General features: G+C 35.7%; 1 protein-coding gene across 4 annotated transcripts in view; it reads left to right on the top strand.

Moving 5' to 3' along the window:
• Positions 1–20,308, top strand: part of ROBO1 (roundabout guidance receptor 1) — a 1,247,412-nt gene that overhangs the window by 669,189 nt on the left and 557,915 nt on the right. For all 4 annotated transcript variants that reach the window (XM_089330676.1, XM_089330673.1, XM_089330675.1 and 1 more), the window contains exon 3: positions 8,239–8,322. In XM_089330676.1, the coding sequence (XP_089186802.1) occupies positions 8,239–8,322 (84 nt within the window). The remainder of the gene's footprint in view (positions 1–8,238; positions 8,323–20,308) is intronic.

The raw sequence follows: 20,308 nt of genomic DNA, 5'->3' as shown, positions 1-20,308 counted from the left end.
TTTGTGAAATTATCCCCCCTTATTGTTTGATGACTGGAGAGGAATCACTAACTTGATGCCTCATCATTTGTGTGATGTTGAAATTCCATATATTTCCTAGAATTTGTCTGATGAGTAAGGAGAAGCTATGGGGTGCAGTGAAAAGAGGAGGGCCATGTAACCAGAAATCCCCTGGAATCCAGTTTTAAACCCAGTATTTACTAGTTCATGACCCAGGCCAGGCTTTGGTTTCAGCAACTCAAAAATGGGAAGATTGAGGAGAATCATGATAATGATGATGATAATGATGATGATGATGGTGGTGGTGGTGGTGGTGGTGGTAGTGGTGGTGGTGGTGGTGATTATGATGGAAGTGGTAAGAATTATATAAGAACATGTGTATATGTAAAATTATGTCATAGTAAATAATGAAAACATTAGATAAATATTATTTGTGATTGTAATCAGTACACTTTGTAATTCTTTTTGTTTAGATTTGTTTCATTCATTTATCTAATGACATAAACAAGGAAATCAGAAAAAGCAGTAACATGTATTTTGGTCACTGTATGAAATCTGTTCTTTTATTCAGTGTATCACTGTCATCTCAGGTCACAGGTTAAAATTGCCTACTCTCTCATTCAGATTATTTTGGTTTAGCCAAGTAGCAAACCACTTGCTTGTTTTATCTTCTTGACGGTGTGGGAACATAAGGATTTCAAATTTCAGAAGTCTCTAGTCACTAAATATTTTACTTGAATACATATTTTAAAACAATTTTGACATTTTGGTCTATTTTATATAAACACATTTTCCAACAATCACCATGCACATGGATCATTATAATCCATAGTTCCTCTATCAGTGAAAGAAACATAAGGAAGCAACCTTGATTTTCCTTGTAATAGTAAAATTGGAGATGTTGTAACACATTGTTTTCTATGACCATATTGCTGCTTTAAAAAATAGCTTATTCAACATTTAGCAGTACAAATTTTAGCTTGATACATGTTACATTTAATGTCCTATAGCATATAGATTTCTGCCAAAACTCAGGCCTATTATAAATGCATTTTCAGTTCCTTTATAATCTGAAGTTTTTAAAATATATCTTTATTTTTAACTGATATGTAGTCAATGTACATATCAATGGGGTACAGTGTGACATTTTAATATACAATGTGTAATGATCAGACTAGAATAACTGGCATATCTATCGATCAGACATTTATTGTTTATTTTGGAACCATTCAAAATCTTTTCTACTAGCTATTTTTAAATACTTAATTAACAGTCAACTATAGTTCTCCTATTTGTGCTTTAGAACATTAGAAGTTATTCTACCCATTCAGCTGTACCCTTGTGCCCCTTAACCATCCTCTCTCCATTCCCGCCTCCCAACTCCTTTCCCAAGCTCTGGTAATCATTATTCTTTTTTCAAATTCTATAAGGTCAATTTTTTAATTTCTACATATAAGTGAGAGCATTACATATTTGTCTTTCTGTAACCTGATTTTTTCACTTAACGTTCCTTATCCTCCAGTTCTATCCATATTGTTGTAGCATTCTCTGGAATTTTTAGAGCCAGGTACTATGAAAAGTGCCTCCTGATACTTTATTGCATAATTTGAATTTATCCCTTTCTTCTCAGTCCCAAAGAATGGGACAAATAATAATGTACATTCAACAATTCTTTTAACGATAGGTGATTACAGCTGAAGTTTGAATTTTACTTTAATTTGATCTTACAGAATTGTGACCCAAATGGAAAGCCTCACAAACACAGTGTTTTGTAGTTAATTTTGTAATTCATTGCCTAGGTTTCTAATTAAATGTTCTCAGTACTCCATTTAAAGTACCCGTAACCTGCATTCCTCTTGATTAGTAGGAAAGAATCAATGAGAATTGATCCAATTTGTAGAACACAATTCTCATATTGATAGTAGTTTATATTCATTTGCTTTTCCCTAATCTTTTATTAATGGTCATCTTCAAAATGTCAATTAATGCCAAAGCTTTGCACGGTTATAATGCAAATCTATAAAGAAACCAACCTGACACTTCACAGTAGTGCAAAAGGAAGAAGCTTTTATGTTTAATGTGTGTTTACTTAACTGAATATGACAGCAAGGAAGGCTAAGGTTGAAAACCCTAAGGATTGTGAGCTGCGAATTGCAAACTCAACTTAAAATTTTAAACAAATAATAAAACTGAATTTAAACACGAAGTTTTTCTCTTAGACCTCTACATTTCCATAGTATAACATTGGCCACCATACTATGATGAATGCTTTATAGAAGTATGAATTGAATGATGTACTTAAAAAAATAAGCATTTTAATTAGGTCATTCATTAAAGATATATATTTATGAATTTCTGCTGCACATCATAGAGAAGTCTTTAGACAACATAATCTTTGTTCATCATTACTTGAATTTTTCTGGATGCTTTTAATAAGTGAATTAATTGTTAATGCTATACAAAATTAGCTGTTTCTTTCAAGAAATATTTTTCTTAACTGTTTGAAAATAAGTTACAGGCATCATGATATCTCATAACTTAGACTTCCACATGGTATTTTAAAATCTAAGATTGTTATTTTTTTCTGTACCCTGTGAGTCCTTAGTCTTGATTGAGTTCAGACCAGACATTGTTTGCAGAAAGGCTTCATAAGCAACATTGTATATTATGTTACACAGTTGTTGGCCCACTTTAAATTACACACTTTTGGGAATACTATATGTGATTGCTGAGTTAAATAATGACTACCTGATCCATCCCTTACAAAATGATATTTTTCCTCATGCAGTTACCAAAAGTCTCTGAGGTGATACTTTGACATTGTGAAATTATGCTGTATTCCAACCATTTTTCTCCTAGTATAGTTAGACAGTGGGTGAGATGGCAGTCAAAGAAAACAAATTTTCAGTTATTTAGAAGGAATGAATTCAAGAGATTTATTATTCAACATGATGACTATAGTTAATAACAGTGTATTGTGTTCCTGGCAATGGTTAAGAGAGTTGATTTTAAATATTTTTTCATATGAAATGATGGGTGTGTGAAGTAATGCAAACATTAATTAGCTATATTGAGCCATTCCATATAACATATTTTTTATTTTATTTAAGGTATACAAATTTTATGTATTTTATCTATATAGATTCAGGAACTTAGTGATACTTTCCATCCTACCCTCCCTCCTACCCATACTCTTTCCCTTCTTTCTCCTTCCTCTCTTATTCCCATTCTTATTTTTTATAAATATAACCTATTCTAAAGCATCAAGTTCTGCATGATAAATGTATACATTGTTTTGTAAATTTAAAAAATAGTTTAAAAACAGAAACATTTAATGTATTGTTTGTTATATTTAAATATAAAGGTTACTTGAAGATGTACTCTCCATTGCAAAAATAATGATATAGGTCTCTGCTTCCTTTTGTGGGTCTTACTTTTAGTAAATCTATGAAAGATATTATAAGGTAACCCACTTCTATATATTGTATGTGATACATAAATTATATCTATATATATTCATATTCAAAGGCTAAATATATGTATGTTTATCTGTCTATAATCTTCCGTAAGTTTATGTACAATATATAGCTCCCTTAAAAAGATAAATACAGCTAAATAGCAAAATTTTTATATTTAATTAGTATATATGCCAGAGTTAAGTTTTAAACCCAGATGCTAGCATTTCATCAAATTATAAAATACTAAAAATATTTTGTAAAATATGCGACAGGTAATATAGGGAAGGAAAAGCTAATCAATGGAATGTTTAGTGAGAAAAGGTTGAGATTTGTTGGATTTTACATGTTCTTGAATACACAGTGGATGTAAGATTTTGCTGTTGGTAGAGTATCTAATTGAGAAATCTGGAAGCTATATCCTCTTATAAAAATTAATTCAAGCCATTAGCTTGATGAAGATATCAACAAAGAGCATGCTGAAAAGAAAAGAGTAGAAATGGATCCCTAACAACAACAACAACAAAAAACACAGGCATTTTAAAGGAATTAGCAGAGGGAAAGCAGGCTTTCCTAAATGAAGTATTAGTTCAATATGCCCTCACAGAAGAGTTAGAGTCAATGGATAGGAAATCTAAAAACCACATTTTCTTTAACCAAACATAAAAGACAGGACTTAATTGTAAAATTGGCTTTGGCTTGTCTTATAAAGTGATAAAGACCAAATGGTCACCAGATTCACAAGAGCGAATCATTTGATGAAAGATGGTTTTGAGGCTCCTCTGACATATGTATTCACAACCCTGAATGTCTATGATTGTATGATTCATGATTTCATTTATTAAGTTTATTTATTTTAATTGAAAAGTGGCAAGACATAGACAGAGCTCTTCCATCCCTTGATTCACTTCCCCAAATACTCGCAAGATCCAGATTTGGGCCCAGCAGAAGCCAGGAACCAGGAACTCAATCCGGGTCTCCCATGTGGATGATAGTTGAGCCATGAGCTGCTGCCTCCAGGGCTGCACATTAGCAAGAAGCAGAAATTGGGAGCAATGCTGGAAATATGAACTCAGGCCCTCTGCAATTTAAGATGCAGGCATCCAAAGGAGGCTCCTAAACAACTGACCAAATACCTGCCCCAATTTCCTCTTTATATTGAAATATGTTTTCATAGACACTGGATATACAGCCAAGATAATAGCATGTGGGTTCATTTTTACGAATCTGTTTTTTCCTAAGACACTGGTACAGATAATACAACTTCCATGTTTTCTAGTTGGTTCAGATTGAGAACCTATCATTTAAGTGAGATTTGCATTATCTTAAAGGTTAATTTATTTACTTATTTGAAAGTCAGAATTATGGGGGATGGAGGTGGGGGGAAGAGAGCGTTTCCATCCACTGACTCACTCCTCAAATGTCTACATCAACCAGAACGAGGGCAGGGTGAAGCCAGAAGTCAAGAGCTTCCTCCAGGTCTCCCACGTGAGTTTGGGGCCCAAGCACTTGGGATACCCTGTACTTCCTTGCCAGGGACATGAGCAGGGAGCTGGATGGGAAGTGGAGAAGCCAAGACTCCGACTGTCGCCCATATGGGATGTTGATATCACAGCCAGGGCTTTACCCACAATGCCACAGCCTCAGCTCCAGTCCCAAGATATGCATTCTTGGTTACTGTCTCTTCATTAATTCATTTATTCTCTTAGGGCCAGTATGAGGTAGGTTGGCATACTAATGAAAAGACAGAGTATTTGACCCTCAGGAATTTACCATCTAATGGGGGTCGCACACAACCCAGTACTTCTCATGCTAGTGTGTTTCCAGATGGAGTGGCAGCTTTTACCAACAGCAGCTGCATCTATTTCAGTGCAGCCTGGATTGTCCTAAATTCAAGTATGGGAAACACAAAATAACAATCTCTTACCTCATTACCTTCCAGTCCATGACTCACATATTATTTAAGAAAAAATAAGGAAATATCTTTTGGACTCTCCTTGATTGAGCCCGCCAGCTCTCATGCAGTGATTCCAGCAACTGTTTCATGTTATTATTATCTTTCAACAGGAAAGGGGAGAAAGAAAGAAATTAGTGGAGTAGAAATGAAACTTTTTATTTCCTTGGGCCTATCATAGGCATAGCATTAATTAACAGTAATAGTAGATAAACAAAATGTGTTTCATAGAAATGGTAAGATCCGGAGCTGGTGCTGTGGCATAGCGGGTAAAGCTGCCGCCTGCAGTGCTAGCAAGCCATATGGGTGCCAGTTCAAGGCCCACCTGCTCCATTTCCAATCCAGTTCTTTGCTATGGCCTGGGAAAGCATTGGAAGATGGTCCAGGTCCTTGGGCCCCTGCACCCACGTGGGAGACCTGGAATAAGCTCCTGGCTCCTGGCTTCAGATCGGCTCAGTTCTGGCCATTGCGGCGAACGGGGAAGTGAACCAGCCGATGGAAGAACTCTCTCTCTCTCTGCCTCTCCTTCTTGCTCTGTGTAACTTTGACTTTAAATAAATAAATAAATCTTTAAATAAAAAAAGAAAAGAAAATGGCAAGATGTGTTGAAAAATTCAAAATCTGTTTTTGCCTGAGCCTAAAATGGAACTAGAACTGTGGTGGGAGGGAACAGAAAAGCAAATTTAAAAATTTGTAATAAGTTAGACATACTTCAAAAATCTAGTTTAAATATACTTAAGTATCTCATTGCAAGTTACTTTCCTCATCTCTGTTGTTCGTTCTTAGGAAGGGTTCAATAACAAAGATTGCACAAACCATCTCCCCAAAGTCCTACAGTATAAAGAAGACAAACCAATTTAGCTCATGTAGTGGATTTGAATGAATTCTTCTTGTATTTTTAACACTGATTAAAAATGGATTTGTCCACATTAAATAGACTTCCTTTGTAAATTAAAAGTAGAACTTTCCTTGAAGACCTTGTTACTAAAAGTAATTAATCTGCAATATTAAAGTGACCCTAAATATATTATGTCTCTTGATACAAGTTTAATACATCTGAAAAAGTAACTTGTTTCTCTTCCTCCATCAGCCTCCTATTGGGTTAGTCTGCAGAAGCAAGATCACTTAGGTTGTGGCAGAATTACATGCTAGCAGTACCTCAAATTACACAACTAGCTTGCTTTCCATTCTCTCCAGGTGAAATGCCTTAACATTTTTACCTAAAGCTGTGTATACAATAACTTAATATGCTGGGAGAGGAGGAAGTAGATACTTCCCAAACTTTGCCACAATTGTCTTTAAGGACACACAAATAAAAATTCTCATCACTGGAAAGACCAAGGAGAAAGAACTCAAGAAGGAGGTTTTTTTTTTTCTTTTTTTCCTTCTGTCTGCACAGATCTGAATTTTTTTTTCCCACTTTAGCCACATCAGATTAACTGTATGACATTTGTGCTAGGGAGTAGAGAAAGCAGGGGACTCGTGTAGATAGATATGGTACATACACAATCCACATAGCAGACTCATGTTAGACTTTTTATTCCTTTGTTTTTTATATTTCTGAATCATCCCAGAATCGCTGTGTCTAGAAAAAATATGTTGACCTAGCTAAAACTAGCAGACACAAAATTAATGACGCTGTGATGTTCCTAGAGGGGCATAACCTGCAGGTACTTGCTGCCTCGTTCCTAAGTGACACCCTTCTTCACTGCTCAGACGGAGAAATCCTCCGTAGATGCTGTTAAGGTGGTAAAAAAAAAAGCCTGCAACGCATCACAAGTTGCATGACCTATAACTCTGCATTATTCAATTTAGAAGGCACATGCTTGGTTTTTATTGCGTCTGTGTCTGCTTATCAGCAATGGAGCTGCAGACAGTGCTCATATTTATCTAACACACATAGAACAGACAGGTAGAGTGACTGAGTGTGACGGAAACTTAGCAGTGGTGTCGCCATATAGAGGGCAGCTCAGCTTCTGGGTCAGAACCCGAGGTTTGTGCTTAGCCTCATCTCTAAAATCTACATGAGAACATAAACGTACAACTTGAAAAGCATTGAAAAACATCTTTTATTTGTGCAATATAAGAAGGCGAATGAAAAACCTTACATGGCTGATTGTAATCGAGCACCTTAAGCAACTTGGAATGTTTTTGAAACATCCGAACCAAAATATCCAGAGTTTGATGTCATTTTCTTCATGCATTCAGTTTAGTAATTTTTTCTCGGTACTTTAAGACATCAAATTGTTGCCCTCTTAAAGATGGGATGTTGCATCTCTTTCTTTGCTGAGTCTTAGAAAAAGTAAGCTGTTTTTATCATCCCCCTCAGTGGAGAAGACCCTCTTTTTCCCCACCCCCTCCCACCGCTCATAGGAGGTGCAGTCCCTTGAGTCTGTAATTGCCAGGAGATGAAGCGATGATGGGGAGCGATCACAGTCAATAGCTTTGATTAACAATAAGGTGGAAAATTAGCAATGCTAGCATTCAGCCACCCTGCCCTCTCCCTGCTCCAGATGCTCCCTCAGTCGTGCCGGCCGCCTCACAGAGGGCAGTCAGAGCCTCTCGCCAGCTTTGAAGTGCAGCAAAGGTGCAGGCAGAGCAGACTTAGGGAAATTAGGGAGAAGCAGTGGAAACCCTAAGCCATGGTGCCGAGACCTTGGCAGGGCTTAGTGTGCGGCAGGAGGGGCGAGGATCAAGTGTGCTGTGTGTTGTCCCTGTGTGTTTTGCTGTCACATGTGGATTTGCTTGTGTCTGGACATGCTGTGATCGAAATGGCAACTACTGTTACAACTGTGACCCCATCAGCAGCTCTGGTGTTGTTTCCGACAGACCCTGAAGAACTAGAGAGGGGAAACAACAACGGGACGCCGACCCCCACCTCTGATAACGATGACAATTCGCTGGGCTATACAGGTAGAGTGTTTCTTTCCTGAATACTAACCTCTTCCTAAAATGCACCCACCTCCATCCATCATTAACCACCTGTGCAAAATTATCCCCTCATCCGTGCACCTGGCTGCCAACCACAGCAGCTTTTAGCCTCATTTTCTGGACTTCAGTCTGCAGCTGAGAGGTGGTCACACCGCCCAAGTAATCACTGTTGGCAACAGAAATTTAGCATGAAAACTGCATTCATTCTTGTCATTTGGTTTTGAAATTATGCAGACTGTTTTAGTGTTAATGCTTGTAGTCTTATAAACCACAGAAAGCAAAGTTTCATCAAGAGTGATGGGATTCGCAGTTATCAACTTCTATCTTAGGATTGTGTGTGCATGAACTGTTGTTACTTTATTCACAACCACTTCTAAAATGGATGCATGTAAGCACCAGCATGAACATAGCCATGAAACTAGTTGAAGATATTGGGGAGAACGCATATTCAAATATCTAAGCATGACTACTCTGAAAATAGGTAAAAGTTGCAGGCAGAATTTCTAAGAATGGTTCTAAATATAATTGTATGAGTTACATATCTAAGATAATTTGACTTAAATGTTGGAAAAGGATAAAAAATAAAACACATCACTCACAACCCATTTAACAGTCCTATTGTATAGCAACTATTTATTTCTCTTTCATTAGCTCTTATTAATTCTTCACATACTTTGCTAGGTGGTGGGCTATGGGTGGGTTGTGTGTAGGGGGTGGGAGGATTGAGGTTAGGGGTAATGGAGATCTCTGTGTCATAATTATACAGATGACTATGTTAAAAAGAAAATCATCTGATAGACACATGTCACTCTATTATAAAATAATAAACTGGTAATATACTTTGGAAGCATCTTCCCCATCATCATAGCAATATTATCCTCCGGTTTTGTCCATTATCTAAATCATTTTGAGTTTTATACACTCAGGGTAAGTACCAAAATTACTAACATCTTTATAAACAACTTTAGTCCTTATATTTTGTTCGTTTCCATCCGTAACTCACTCTCATTTTCCTCTTATCTTTAAATATGAGAATTGAAATTCAAAACAGACTAATTAACTGGGGTGAGATGTTGAAGGAGTTGGTATGCCACTTTCCCAGGAACTTAGCAGGGAAGAGTTGCAAATGTCCCCCCTTCACGCTGTAAATCCCACAGCAGTCCGTGTTTGCGAAAGCAGGACTCAGGTAGTGTTGTTTCCCTGGGGCCCGGCATTTGCCAGAATTTAAGTTCCATCATCTTGTGCTCCTACCATCCAAACAAGCGGCTTTGTCTAGCTTCACTAGTAGGATTTATTCTTTGTATTTTCTGGGTTTCCTGAAAATTATATATAATTAATGCATAAATCATGTCGGATTGTTGAATTAAGAGAACTTAAGTAACAGCATCTAAAAGTAAGTGTAGCTCTAAAACAGTGTTTTCATTACTATTTATGTTCCTCTTTTGGGTTAATCAGTATTCAGTTATCTGCTACTGGGCATATCATGAGATGAGTTAATAGGAGGTAAAATCCTTTTAAAATTATCTTTATACTCTACAAGAGAACTGATTATAGGAATATAATTTAATGCAAAACACCTGGAAAACAATTTTCTGAATAATCTTGTCCTGAGACTAAAACTCAGGATTATTTATAATAATCAGGTTCTAAAAGAAATTTATTCTGTGTATTTTGTTTCAGGACACTTTTGCTTCTCAAAAAGCTTTTTTTCCGCTCTAATAAAACATGATATCTGCTGCCTTTCATTTGCTTATTGACCATAATTTTACTCATGGAAATCTGTGTGACAGAAGTAATAAGAAACATAGAATTTAAAAAATGGTTTTGGCTCATTGATGACAACTATAAAGATTTCAGTTGGCTCTGAAGTTGAAGTAATGGTTCAAAGAATTACTTAATGTAACTTACAGATTCCTTTTTTTTTTGCATACACACATGAATAAATATGAATTTGTGTATGTGGCATGTGTGTGAATTTTCTTTACTAGTGAGTTGGAAAAAACAATATATTAGAGAATATTCTGGTCAGAGGAAAGTGTGAAGGCCTATTTATTCAGAAATGTCTTAACACATATAATGTAAATTGTCCATAATTTACTAAATCTAGAGTATAAAAATTTTGGTGCAAAAAAATTTACATCCATTCATATAGCAGGGAGCCTTCAAAAAAAAAAAAAAAGATTGATGATGGGTGAGCATTTGACTAATCAGTTAAGATGTCCATATCTCCATATCGCTTCTTGGCCTTTTGGCTAAGATCCAATGTGTAAGATGTCCACATCTGTATCAAAGTGCCTGGTTCAGTCCCAGCTCCTCTGCTTCCAATCCACTTTCCTGTTAATATGTACTCTGGGAGGAAGCAGATTATAGCTCAAGAACCTGGGATCCTATAGCCCATCTGGGAGACCTAGATTTAGTCTTCTGGCTTTAGCCTGGGCCAGCCCTGGCTGTTGCAAGCATCTGGGGAATGTATTAGCAAATGATTGAAGAGCCATCTTTGTCTCTCTCTCTGCCTTTCAGAGAGAGAGAGAGAGAGAGAGAGAGAGAGAGAGAACCTTTGAAAGGCTCTTTCACACACACAAAAAATCTATAATTCTAGAAAACAGTTATTATCAAACATGAAACAATTCCAAAGGAAGGTCATCATGTCACTAAAATTCACATTCTCACACCCTCAATTCTTTTTTTCACATGAAAAACAGAGTATGATTGCCACACTTAGATAATTTGTCACTACAACACCTGCTCTGAGGTGACTCAAACCATTTGAGACCTATCAAATTGACCTACCCACTAGAATCCACAGATCTGATTTTATAGACATGAATTTTATTTTTATTAGTGATACAGTCATCAACTAATAATCTTCTAAAATGGTTGTTGCATATAACATATATTTTCTTACCTAAATGATATGGGGGTTTGAGAGACCCAAGGAAGAGCAGTAATAAAATTTCAAAGAGGGAACATGTATTGGTAGCTTTCTTCTTACTATTTCTGACACAGTGTAATAATACAGTGTATGGTTTTAAAGTATTTCATTCTCCCTCTTACTAAGCAATGAATACAAAGCAATTTCTAAGGTGGCACTGTGATATAAAAGTAGACTCGTGCATTATTTACAGTGAAATAGCCCATTTGCTGTTCAACCAGGCCTGTCATAAATATTGGGTTTATTTAACAGTTCAAAGCATATAGCCTTTGTTACAAAACAAGTAAGAGATAGGGTTTCAAATCAGCACTTGATGGGGTCAAACACACATCCCAAAAAGGTTGAATATGTAATAATCAATGATTTTTTAAAGGTGCTTCTGAAAAGAGCATGTTGTTTATTGACTTCTGGAAGTGTATATGTTTTAAAAAATATGAGAAAATTTAATACTTCTAAGAAATTTTCCTGACCTACTGTGAGACAAACTCAATTGTTAAACTGATGTGAAGTGATGATTTTATTCCAGATACATGTCTATAGCAAGTAGAGATGGTTTGATTTACCATCATTTTAAGAAATGCTTATTTATTTTCAAATTTCTGAAATAATTCACTAGACATCTGGGGAGAGTTTTAGTCAATGACATAAAATTTTAAGAAACATTTATTGATACATAAAAATTAAGTTAAAAGGAGCTAGTACATTTCAATAACAGTCTTAACTTTTTTAGAAAGAAATATTCAGGAAAGACATCTAACTTTATCCATTTTTCTGAGTACCAAAAATATGTAATGATTTTATTTTTAATGTCCAAAATATATCCTTTGTCCCCATTTCTTTTATTTTTATAGAAAGCTTTTACTTAATAAATATAAATTTCATAACTTTTGGATTATAGCGGTTCTTCCCCCCATACCCGCCCTCCTACTCCCAAACCATCTACTTCCTACTCCCTCTCCCATCCCATTCTTCATTAAGATTCATTTTTAATTATCTTTATGTACAGAAGACCAACTCTATACTAAGTAAAGATTTCAACAGTTTGCACCCACACAGAATAGAGGTCTGTTTTAAGGATTTGGGAAGAAAAGTTAGATGTAAATTTAAGAATCTTGAAGCTCAAAAATTATCAGCTTGATCAGTGTCAATTCAGGTGAAATCTAGCTGTGAAATGTCAGAAATTTCAGAGTAAATTTCAATTGCAGCTATTGCAATCATCTACTCTCCAACACTACCTCCAAATTTGGTTATAATTCTGTTTCAAAGAAAACAAAATGTATCCTTTCTTATAAATACAAACATCCATGATAAAATCGTGGTTTTGCCACATGAATATAAATAGCAACCCTATAATCATGTTTTGACTTAAGTTTGGAGATTTCAATAAATAGCTATTAATTGATGATGCTGATTTTTCTGTCAACCTGTGTTCTTATTTATATAGCTTCGCGTTAAAAATCAAACAGAAACTCCATTTTAGCATGTGAATTTTTCAAATATATGAACTAATAATTAGGGTTTGTTATTACGTCAAGTGTGCAAGTCAGTATTCTAAGCACTTTACATACACTAGCTCATTTAATCCTTGTAACAACCCTCCCAAGAAGGTGCTATTAATAACAGCGACAGAATCTAATGTCTACTTCAATATTTTAGAAGAGAAATAGTCCAAAATTAATTATACATTTCCAACCTCACAAGGACCTGAATTTCAATGAGGTCTACATTTGAGCATATAGTTGAAAATTGAACAGATAAACCCTGCATCTTCTTAAGAGTAGCACAGTTCAAGTGATCAATATTTTAGGTCTCCGCAAATTCCCATCCTAGGTTCATTATTGTCACAATAATTAATGTATGTATTTTTAAAGGTCAAGCTTTAAACAGAAATAAGCAGGTCCCTACTCCACTCTTGCATCTTTGAACCCAATGCTGTTAAAAAAAAAAAAAAAAAAGAAACCTCTTTACTTACTCGTTTAGATGTTTCTTCTGATAGTTCTCTTTATGTTTTTAAATAATATGCATTCTCAAATTCTTATTGATTTGTTAGTGTTAGATATTATTAGTTAGAATTTCCCATTCTCTCCCTATCACCTTTTTTGTTAAATTAATAGTCAGAATTAACATTGGTCTGACTAAGCAGACTGTCCTTCAATGAGTATACTGAAGAGCCAAGTAGAACACTCTAAGTGTATTTCCTTTTTGGTATGCAATTATTAATTACCTATAGTTAATAATTTCATTTTTAAACTTCTGGTTTATCATTAGAGCTGGTGCTCTCTTATGTCACTCTCTTATGTTGGATCTCCTATTCTCTGTATCTCATTTCTTCTTCTCTTCTGATTTATACTCTTATTATAAGAAGCCTATTCTCCAGAAAGCACATCCTAATAAATAAATAGTGAAATATAAAAATGAAGAAGTTCTGGTGGCTGTGCTTTGTGATGGTTTGTCCATGTTTGCTTGTTGTTGGCTTGCTTACCCTGGTCATGTTAGGCAAGATGTGGGCCTTTCGAACTGGAGAATTTTATTTCAGTTATAAGAAATTTTCTTAATTTTTTTTCATAACCACTATTTTATCTGTTTTGGAATTCCTGTTAGAAAGTAGATGGCTTAGATTGATTCATGGAGTCTTTTGTCATTTCTTTCCTAAATTCTAACTCTTATTCCCGACATTCTGTGAAACGTCTTTTGTTGTTCCCCCAACATGTTTAGAAAATTAATGTTTATGTCAAACTTCTGAAAACTCTTTCTTATTCTCTTATGTCCAAAGAACTTGAATCTTCCATTAGAACAGATTTCAAGTTATTTTTTTTTTTGATTCAAGTGTGTGTTCTACTAAATGTGGAGAAAGTATTATAAATCTACTCAAAATTCATGAATTTTCAGGTAAGTATACTGAGACCCCAAAGTTATCAAGATTTAATTAAGATATTTTGCAGAAAATATTTAACTAGAACCAAGTTTTCCAAATTCAAGTTTTTAAAATTTTGTCTTCATTTCATTTGAAAGACAGAGATAAAGAGAGTGGGAAACAGAAAGACCGAGAGAAATTTTCCAACTACTTTTTCACTCCTCGAATGTCTCAAACAGCCAGACTTGGGCCAGAATGAAGTCAGGAGCCCAGAACTTATTCTGTATCACACATATATGCAGTAGAGACCCAGCAACTTGTAACCTGCTACCTCCCAGAGTACACATTAGTAGGGCTCTGAGTTAGAAGTAGAGTAAATGGGACTCAAACCAGGCACTTCTATATGAGATGTAGATGTCCCACATGCCAAGCCCCCTAAATCCAATGTTTAATGCTCTTTCTTTAACACAATATATCTCAGTCTTACCAGTAAAGTTTGAAAATACAATAAAACTGCAGAGGCCAGCACAGCGGCTCACTAGGCTAATCTTCCGCCTGCAGTGCCAGCACCGTGGGTTCTAGTCCTGGTTGGGATGCCAGATTCTCTCCAGGTTGCTCCTCTTCCAGTCCAGCTCTCTGTTGTGGCCCGGGAAGGCAGTGGAGGATGGCCCAAGTCCTTGGGCCCTGCACCTGCGTGGAAGACCAGGAGGAAGCACCTGGCTCCTGGATTTGCACACCGGCCACAGCACACCCATTTGGGGGGTGAACCAAGGAAAGGAAGACCTTTCTCTCTGTCTTTCTCTCTCTCTCACTGTCTAACTCTGCATGACAAAAAAAAATTGCAGAAAGATATATAAAATTATGCCTTAGTGTATGTTGACTTATTGTATGCAAAGCCATACATATTTATATATACATATATTTTATTTGCCTTCAGAAAATAACATTTACATGTTCATATAAAATGCTTTTATTACTCTCTATGAAATATATGAATAATTATACATTCACTTGCTTAAAAAGCTGAATATTGAGTACTTACTCTGAATAGAATATTGTACCAGTTATACAGAGGTTTATAAGATATAAAATCTATTAAGATTAAAACCATGAATTTCTCCACTTTGAATTGTCACATTTGGCCATCCATCAGTAGTCTACTATTTATATGATTGCAAATCATTAATTTATGCCTAAATGAAAATAAATAAACATTTCTTAAAATGATGGTAAATCAAACCATCTCTACTTGCTATAGACATGTATCTGGAATAAAATCATCACTTCACATCAGTTTAACAGTTGAGTTTGTCTCACAGTAGGTCAGGAAAAAAGGTGTATTTTTTTTAAGTTATAAATCAAGTTTTGCTTTGAGTGATTACAGTTATTAAGCAATTCTGACAGTTCTCAGAAAATATGAAGGCAAGCAAAATGAAATGGAGATTAGCATAATGGGTTAAAGTCATGTCAGATATTCCAAAAGTCTTTCCCTTCTAATTGAGGAGAAAAGAAAGATGATTAAATAGTTCCATTTTTAGAACAACTGATAATAGCTGGTAAACAATGCCTACTTCTGGTTTCCTAAATCTTAAGTGTTGTAGTACATAGAAGTGTCAATTAGATTTGAGCATTAAAAAGTAAGTTAAATTCTGACAATAATATTCTATAAAGTCCGTTTGAAGCAATTTACCACAATTATTAATAGTTTCCTATTTTTAAAACAAATTGTGTATTATCCTCACATTTGTTAACACCACTTCTAATTCTGGAGTTTCTCATGAGCACATAAGAGTCCTTAAATAATTCCAAAACAGCATTGAATAAGTAAATAAATAAGTATTTATATTTGTCTATTTGTAGAAAGTGTGATAGTACTTTCAGGGTGGAACACTTGCAGTGGAACATTTTGGGTTTTCCATGGTAGAAGAAGGAAAAGAACAGTGTCTTACACAAAATAGCTAAATCTTGATTTTTATAGAAAAATGACATTTAATCGCTTTTGATAAATAGCTTTGATTTTAATTTTTGAAAGATTGCTTTGCTTTTTAAAACCTGTCAACCTCAGGGATGTGTAGATAAGTGAGCATCCTCTGAAACGTTGAGGATATGAATATTCTTTAAGTGTTCTGACATCCTTAAAATAAAACACTCATATCTATGAAATGTTTGGATTAATATTTTAATAATTTTAAGATATAAATATGCTTGACTTTGAGCAACTGTAGTAAAATGACTGGCTAATTATGTGATAATTCAGTAAAAATCTTCACTTGCCTAAAAACTAATGCAGGAACATTAATATTTTACCTTCACTTTGACTACAGAGGCCTGGCTTCGGAAGTGACTCCCTGCTAACTTAGTGAAACACGTACCAGGCTCAAAGTCTTCTAAGCAGTGCCTGTCAACAGCATGATGCTCACCTTCCAGCCAGCACAGGGCCCTGGGTAGAGTCTAATCTCTACACTTCTTTAGATCCCTGCTGTGCTCTTATGCAAATCATCCTCCTGCTTTTCTGTTTTAGTTATCTAGCTCATAAAAAGGGAATAATATCTGGTGACATTTCACTTATTTCTCTTGAAAACCAAAAGAGTATTGACTAATCCTCTCTAATCTTTCATTTTAGAGATAGTTAAGTGATGATAAAATTTGTTCTCCCTTCATTAATTCTATAGAATTTTTGTCATTTACAGACATTAGTCGAAACTTTAGTTTGTCTCAAAAAGTTATTATGTAGAGGGCTATGTAAGAAAAATATAGGTATTCACTATAACAGAAAATATTTTACTGTTATTTTACATTGATGCAAAGACACTATTGAATCAACTGTAAGTTGATTCTACTACAGCTGTAGATGGGAATTACAGTAAGTTGTGTGGTGGTAATAAACCACAACACAACAGTAATGTATTTGTAACCTAAGTTTCACATCCCAGGGAATAGTGTTCAACTGTCACTCAGATTCACAAGGCTAACAGATGTGCTGTCCTGACACTGACTTCCATTTATTCCAGCAACATAAAGATTCTTCATGAGCTGACTTTAAAAGCTTCAGCCCAGAAGTAACTTCTTATCTTTTATTTATCCAAAGAAAGTAACATGGGCACACCTATTTCAACTGTATGGGGAAGTACAATCCCCCAATGGCTCTTGGAGGAGGGAGAACTAGAAATACTTGGTGAATAATACCAATCACTGCTAGACTAAAAATGTACAAAATGAGACATTTGTCATTGATTCAGATCATAAACCACTTTCTTGGGAAAAAACTTTAACCTCATAAGGCTCCCAAATGGTGGCATAACTCGGTTATTTCACTCTGAAGCAGCCCATATTCAGTGCTTTCCTTCAATACATTGCTGAAAAATAACTTTTGTTCAGGAGCAATGTTGTCCATGAAAACCATGCATAGGATAAGATATCCAATAAATACACTAATGAAATTGGATTATAAAAGGAGATTATTTTTCCAAAGAGGTCATTGCTATTCTCCAAAGCCCAAGGTGATCTGTGCCATGATTCTACTATTGGAAATGGCCAGAAGCACCATATGATATTCCAACAATGCACAAATTACTCAAAGGACAGGGCTGCTTTATTCTGCAGAGTGGATCAGCAGAACAGCTTCTGTTGCTTTGGCTTATACTCAAAAATGATTGTATAATTGATCAGTTAGTCAATAAGAAGGAATAGATGACCAAAATGTGATATATATGTACTATAAAATCCAAAGTTGACCAAACAATGGACATAATTGTTGACAGTTTGGAGTTAAGGAGCAACCACTTGCCTTTAATTTTGGAGAAAAAATTCTTGATTTCCCTTGATCCAGAAATAGTAGGCAGAACCCTAATTATTTTTTGTGTGGTTTGTCCTTCACCTCCTGAAAGGTTAATGCTTTATAAAAGTACAAATCATAAGTGGTGCTTACTGCTCACCAAGAAATATGAGTGTGATTTCATGAATCCAGTGGATCAGAATTATGACTTTGAAATGGTAAAATCAGCAATATCCCAGAGGAATAAAAACAAATAATTCTTTTATGTAGCCCCTAGATAAGAGAATGAATATGTATTAATACTATACCTAGTAAGTGAAAGCAAGATTATTCTAGTATTGTCCATTTACTGGAGAGAGAAGAATGTGTTTGCTAGAATAGCAGTGGCATTCCATGTGCCAAGGTCTCTGTTGATTTTGTATAGTAAAACAATATTTGGAAAGCTCTTTAACATTTAAATATCTCCATGATTATGTGTACAACAATCACTCTCTTTTTTTTTTTTTTTTTATTTTTGACAGGCAGAGTGGACAGTGAGAGAGAGAGAGACAGAGAGAGAAAGGTCTTCCTTTGCCGTTGGTTCACCCTCCAATGGCCGCCGCTGCAGCCGGCGCACCGCGCTGATCCGATGGCAGGAGCCAGGATCCAGGTGCTTTTCCTGGTCTCCCATGGGGTGCAGGGCCCAAGCACTTGGGCCATCCTCCACTGCACTCCCTGGCCATAGCAGAGAGCTGGCCTGGAAGAGGGGCAACCGGGACAGAATCCGGCGCCCCGACCGGGACTAGAACCCGGTGTGCCGGCACCGCAAGGTGGAGGATTAGCCTATTGAGCCACGGCGCCGGCTACTCTCTTTCTCTAAGAATTATCTTTCCTTTTTACGGACCAAAGAGATAAGTTTGACAGAGATCAGATAGGGTGCTTCCAAAAGTTCATGAAAAATATGTATTATGATAAAAATTATGCCTGGTTTTCAAAAGTTTTGTACCAAAATAAAGTTAGATCTAATTCCATTTTTCCATAATGACATACCCTTGTATTATTGACACTAATTGGTTGATATTTTCAGAGATAGAGTATTTCATTAAAAAAAAAAGAAATATAGATAGAGTGACAATTCTAAGAATGCCCTACCACTAAAAAAATCCTCACTTAGTGAGTCGGGAAAACAGTGTGTTAGTCTGCTAATTGCTGACTCAACAGTGTGTTCAAGAATTGGCAATATTATCACAAGATGGAATTTCAGACTCTGACATATGTACTTACAGTACAATTCCGTATTTAGACTGATGGAACACAATAGTGTTCTGGATATCCAAGTATTAGTCTGCATTTGATTTTCTTAAAATCAGACATCTTGAGAAATAGGCTTTCTTTAGGAAAGTCCAGGAAGAAAATGATAGCTTATAAAGTGTGTGGATTACATGGTCCTCTCAACAGCTTTTGGCCCCTCCTTCAGTTATGGGACTCCCCCTATTCTGTGCATTGGATGAGGCTGGTTATCTGGCAATTGAGTGAAACCACGACTTTCCAAAACATGACTCATCAGGTCTTTGCTCATTTGTTTTTTTTCCAATTTAAAATTTAACTGGCCGCTTGTAAATCACTATTTCAGTTCTACGGAGTTATCTTTAAACCACAGCAAAAATATCTTTGGGAGCCCATTGACTACTGTAAAAGCACACTCACTTTGTCTCCAGTAGTTAACTGTTACCATTTGCCCTTGACCAGTCCATGACCCTATTGCACACACTGATATCAGAGACTAATTCCAGAGGCCTTCCTTGCTGACTCCATCCCCAGCCATGCTTTGCAGGGATGCAGGAGCACTTCTCTGGAGTGTAGTTCAAAATGCCTGGTTGAAAGGAATGTCTTCTGGCCCCATTCAAGAGACAGAGTTGGAGGATGGGCAAGTATGTCACAAATGATAAATCGACTCAAACATTTGTATCCCCTTATATCACCACTGCCCAATAGAAATATAATGTACCACAGATGCACACCACATGTGTAATTTTAAAATTTCTAGTAGCCATATTTTAAAATAAACTAAGAGGATATCGGTGAAATTGTTTTTAAAACTTATATTTTGTTTAGCTCAAGATAGCCAAGATATTATCATTTCAATATGTAATCCATATAAAGGTTATTATTGAGATACTGTACTCTTTTTGTGCTATTTTACACTAAACAAATCTTGATTTGGACAAGCCGCATGTCAAGTACTTGATAATCACATGAATTCCTCTCTCTGTGTTGTGCCAAAGAATTTCTGGCATCTAAACTTTATTTACTAAAAACAACATTTGATTCTCAGTTTCAGTTGATACAAAGCATACAAGTAGAACCGATTCCAGCTGCTCAAACTAGCCTTTTAATCCAGAATCTCTGCTAAATGCAGTTACATCAA

This window comes from Oryctolagus cuniculus, chromosome 4, assembly GCF_051225735.1.
Source record: "Oryctolagus cuniculus isolate XC-2025 breed Fujian yellow rabbit chromosome 4, ASM5122573v1, whole genome shotgun sequence".
Classification (NCBI taxonomy): domain Eukaryota; kingdom Metazoa; phylum Chordata; class Mammalia; order Lagomorpha; family Leporidae; genus Oryctolagus; species Oryctolagus cuniculus.
Note: the sequence above shows the minus strand (reverse complement) of the source record. Positions and strands in the feature narration are given on the sequence as shown.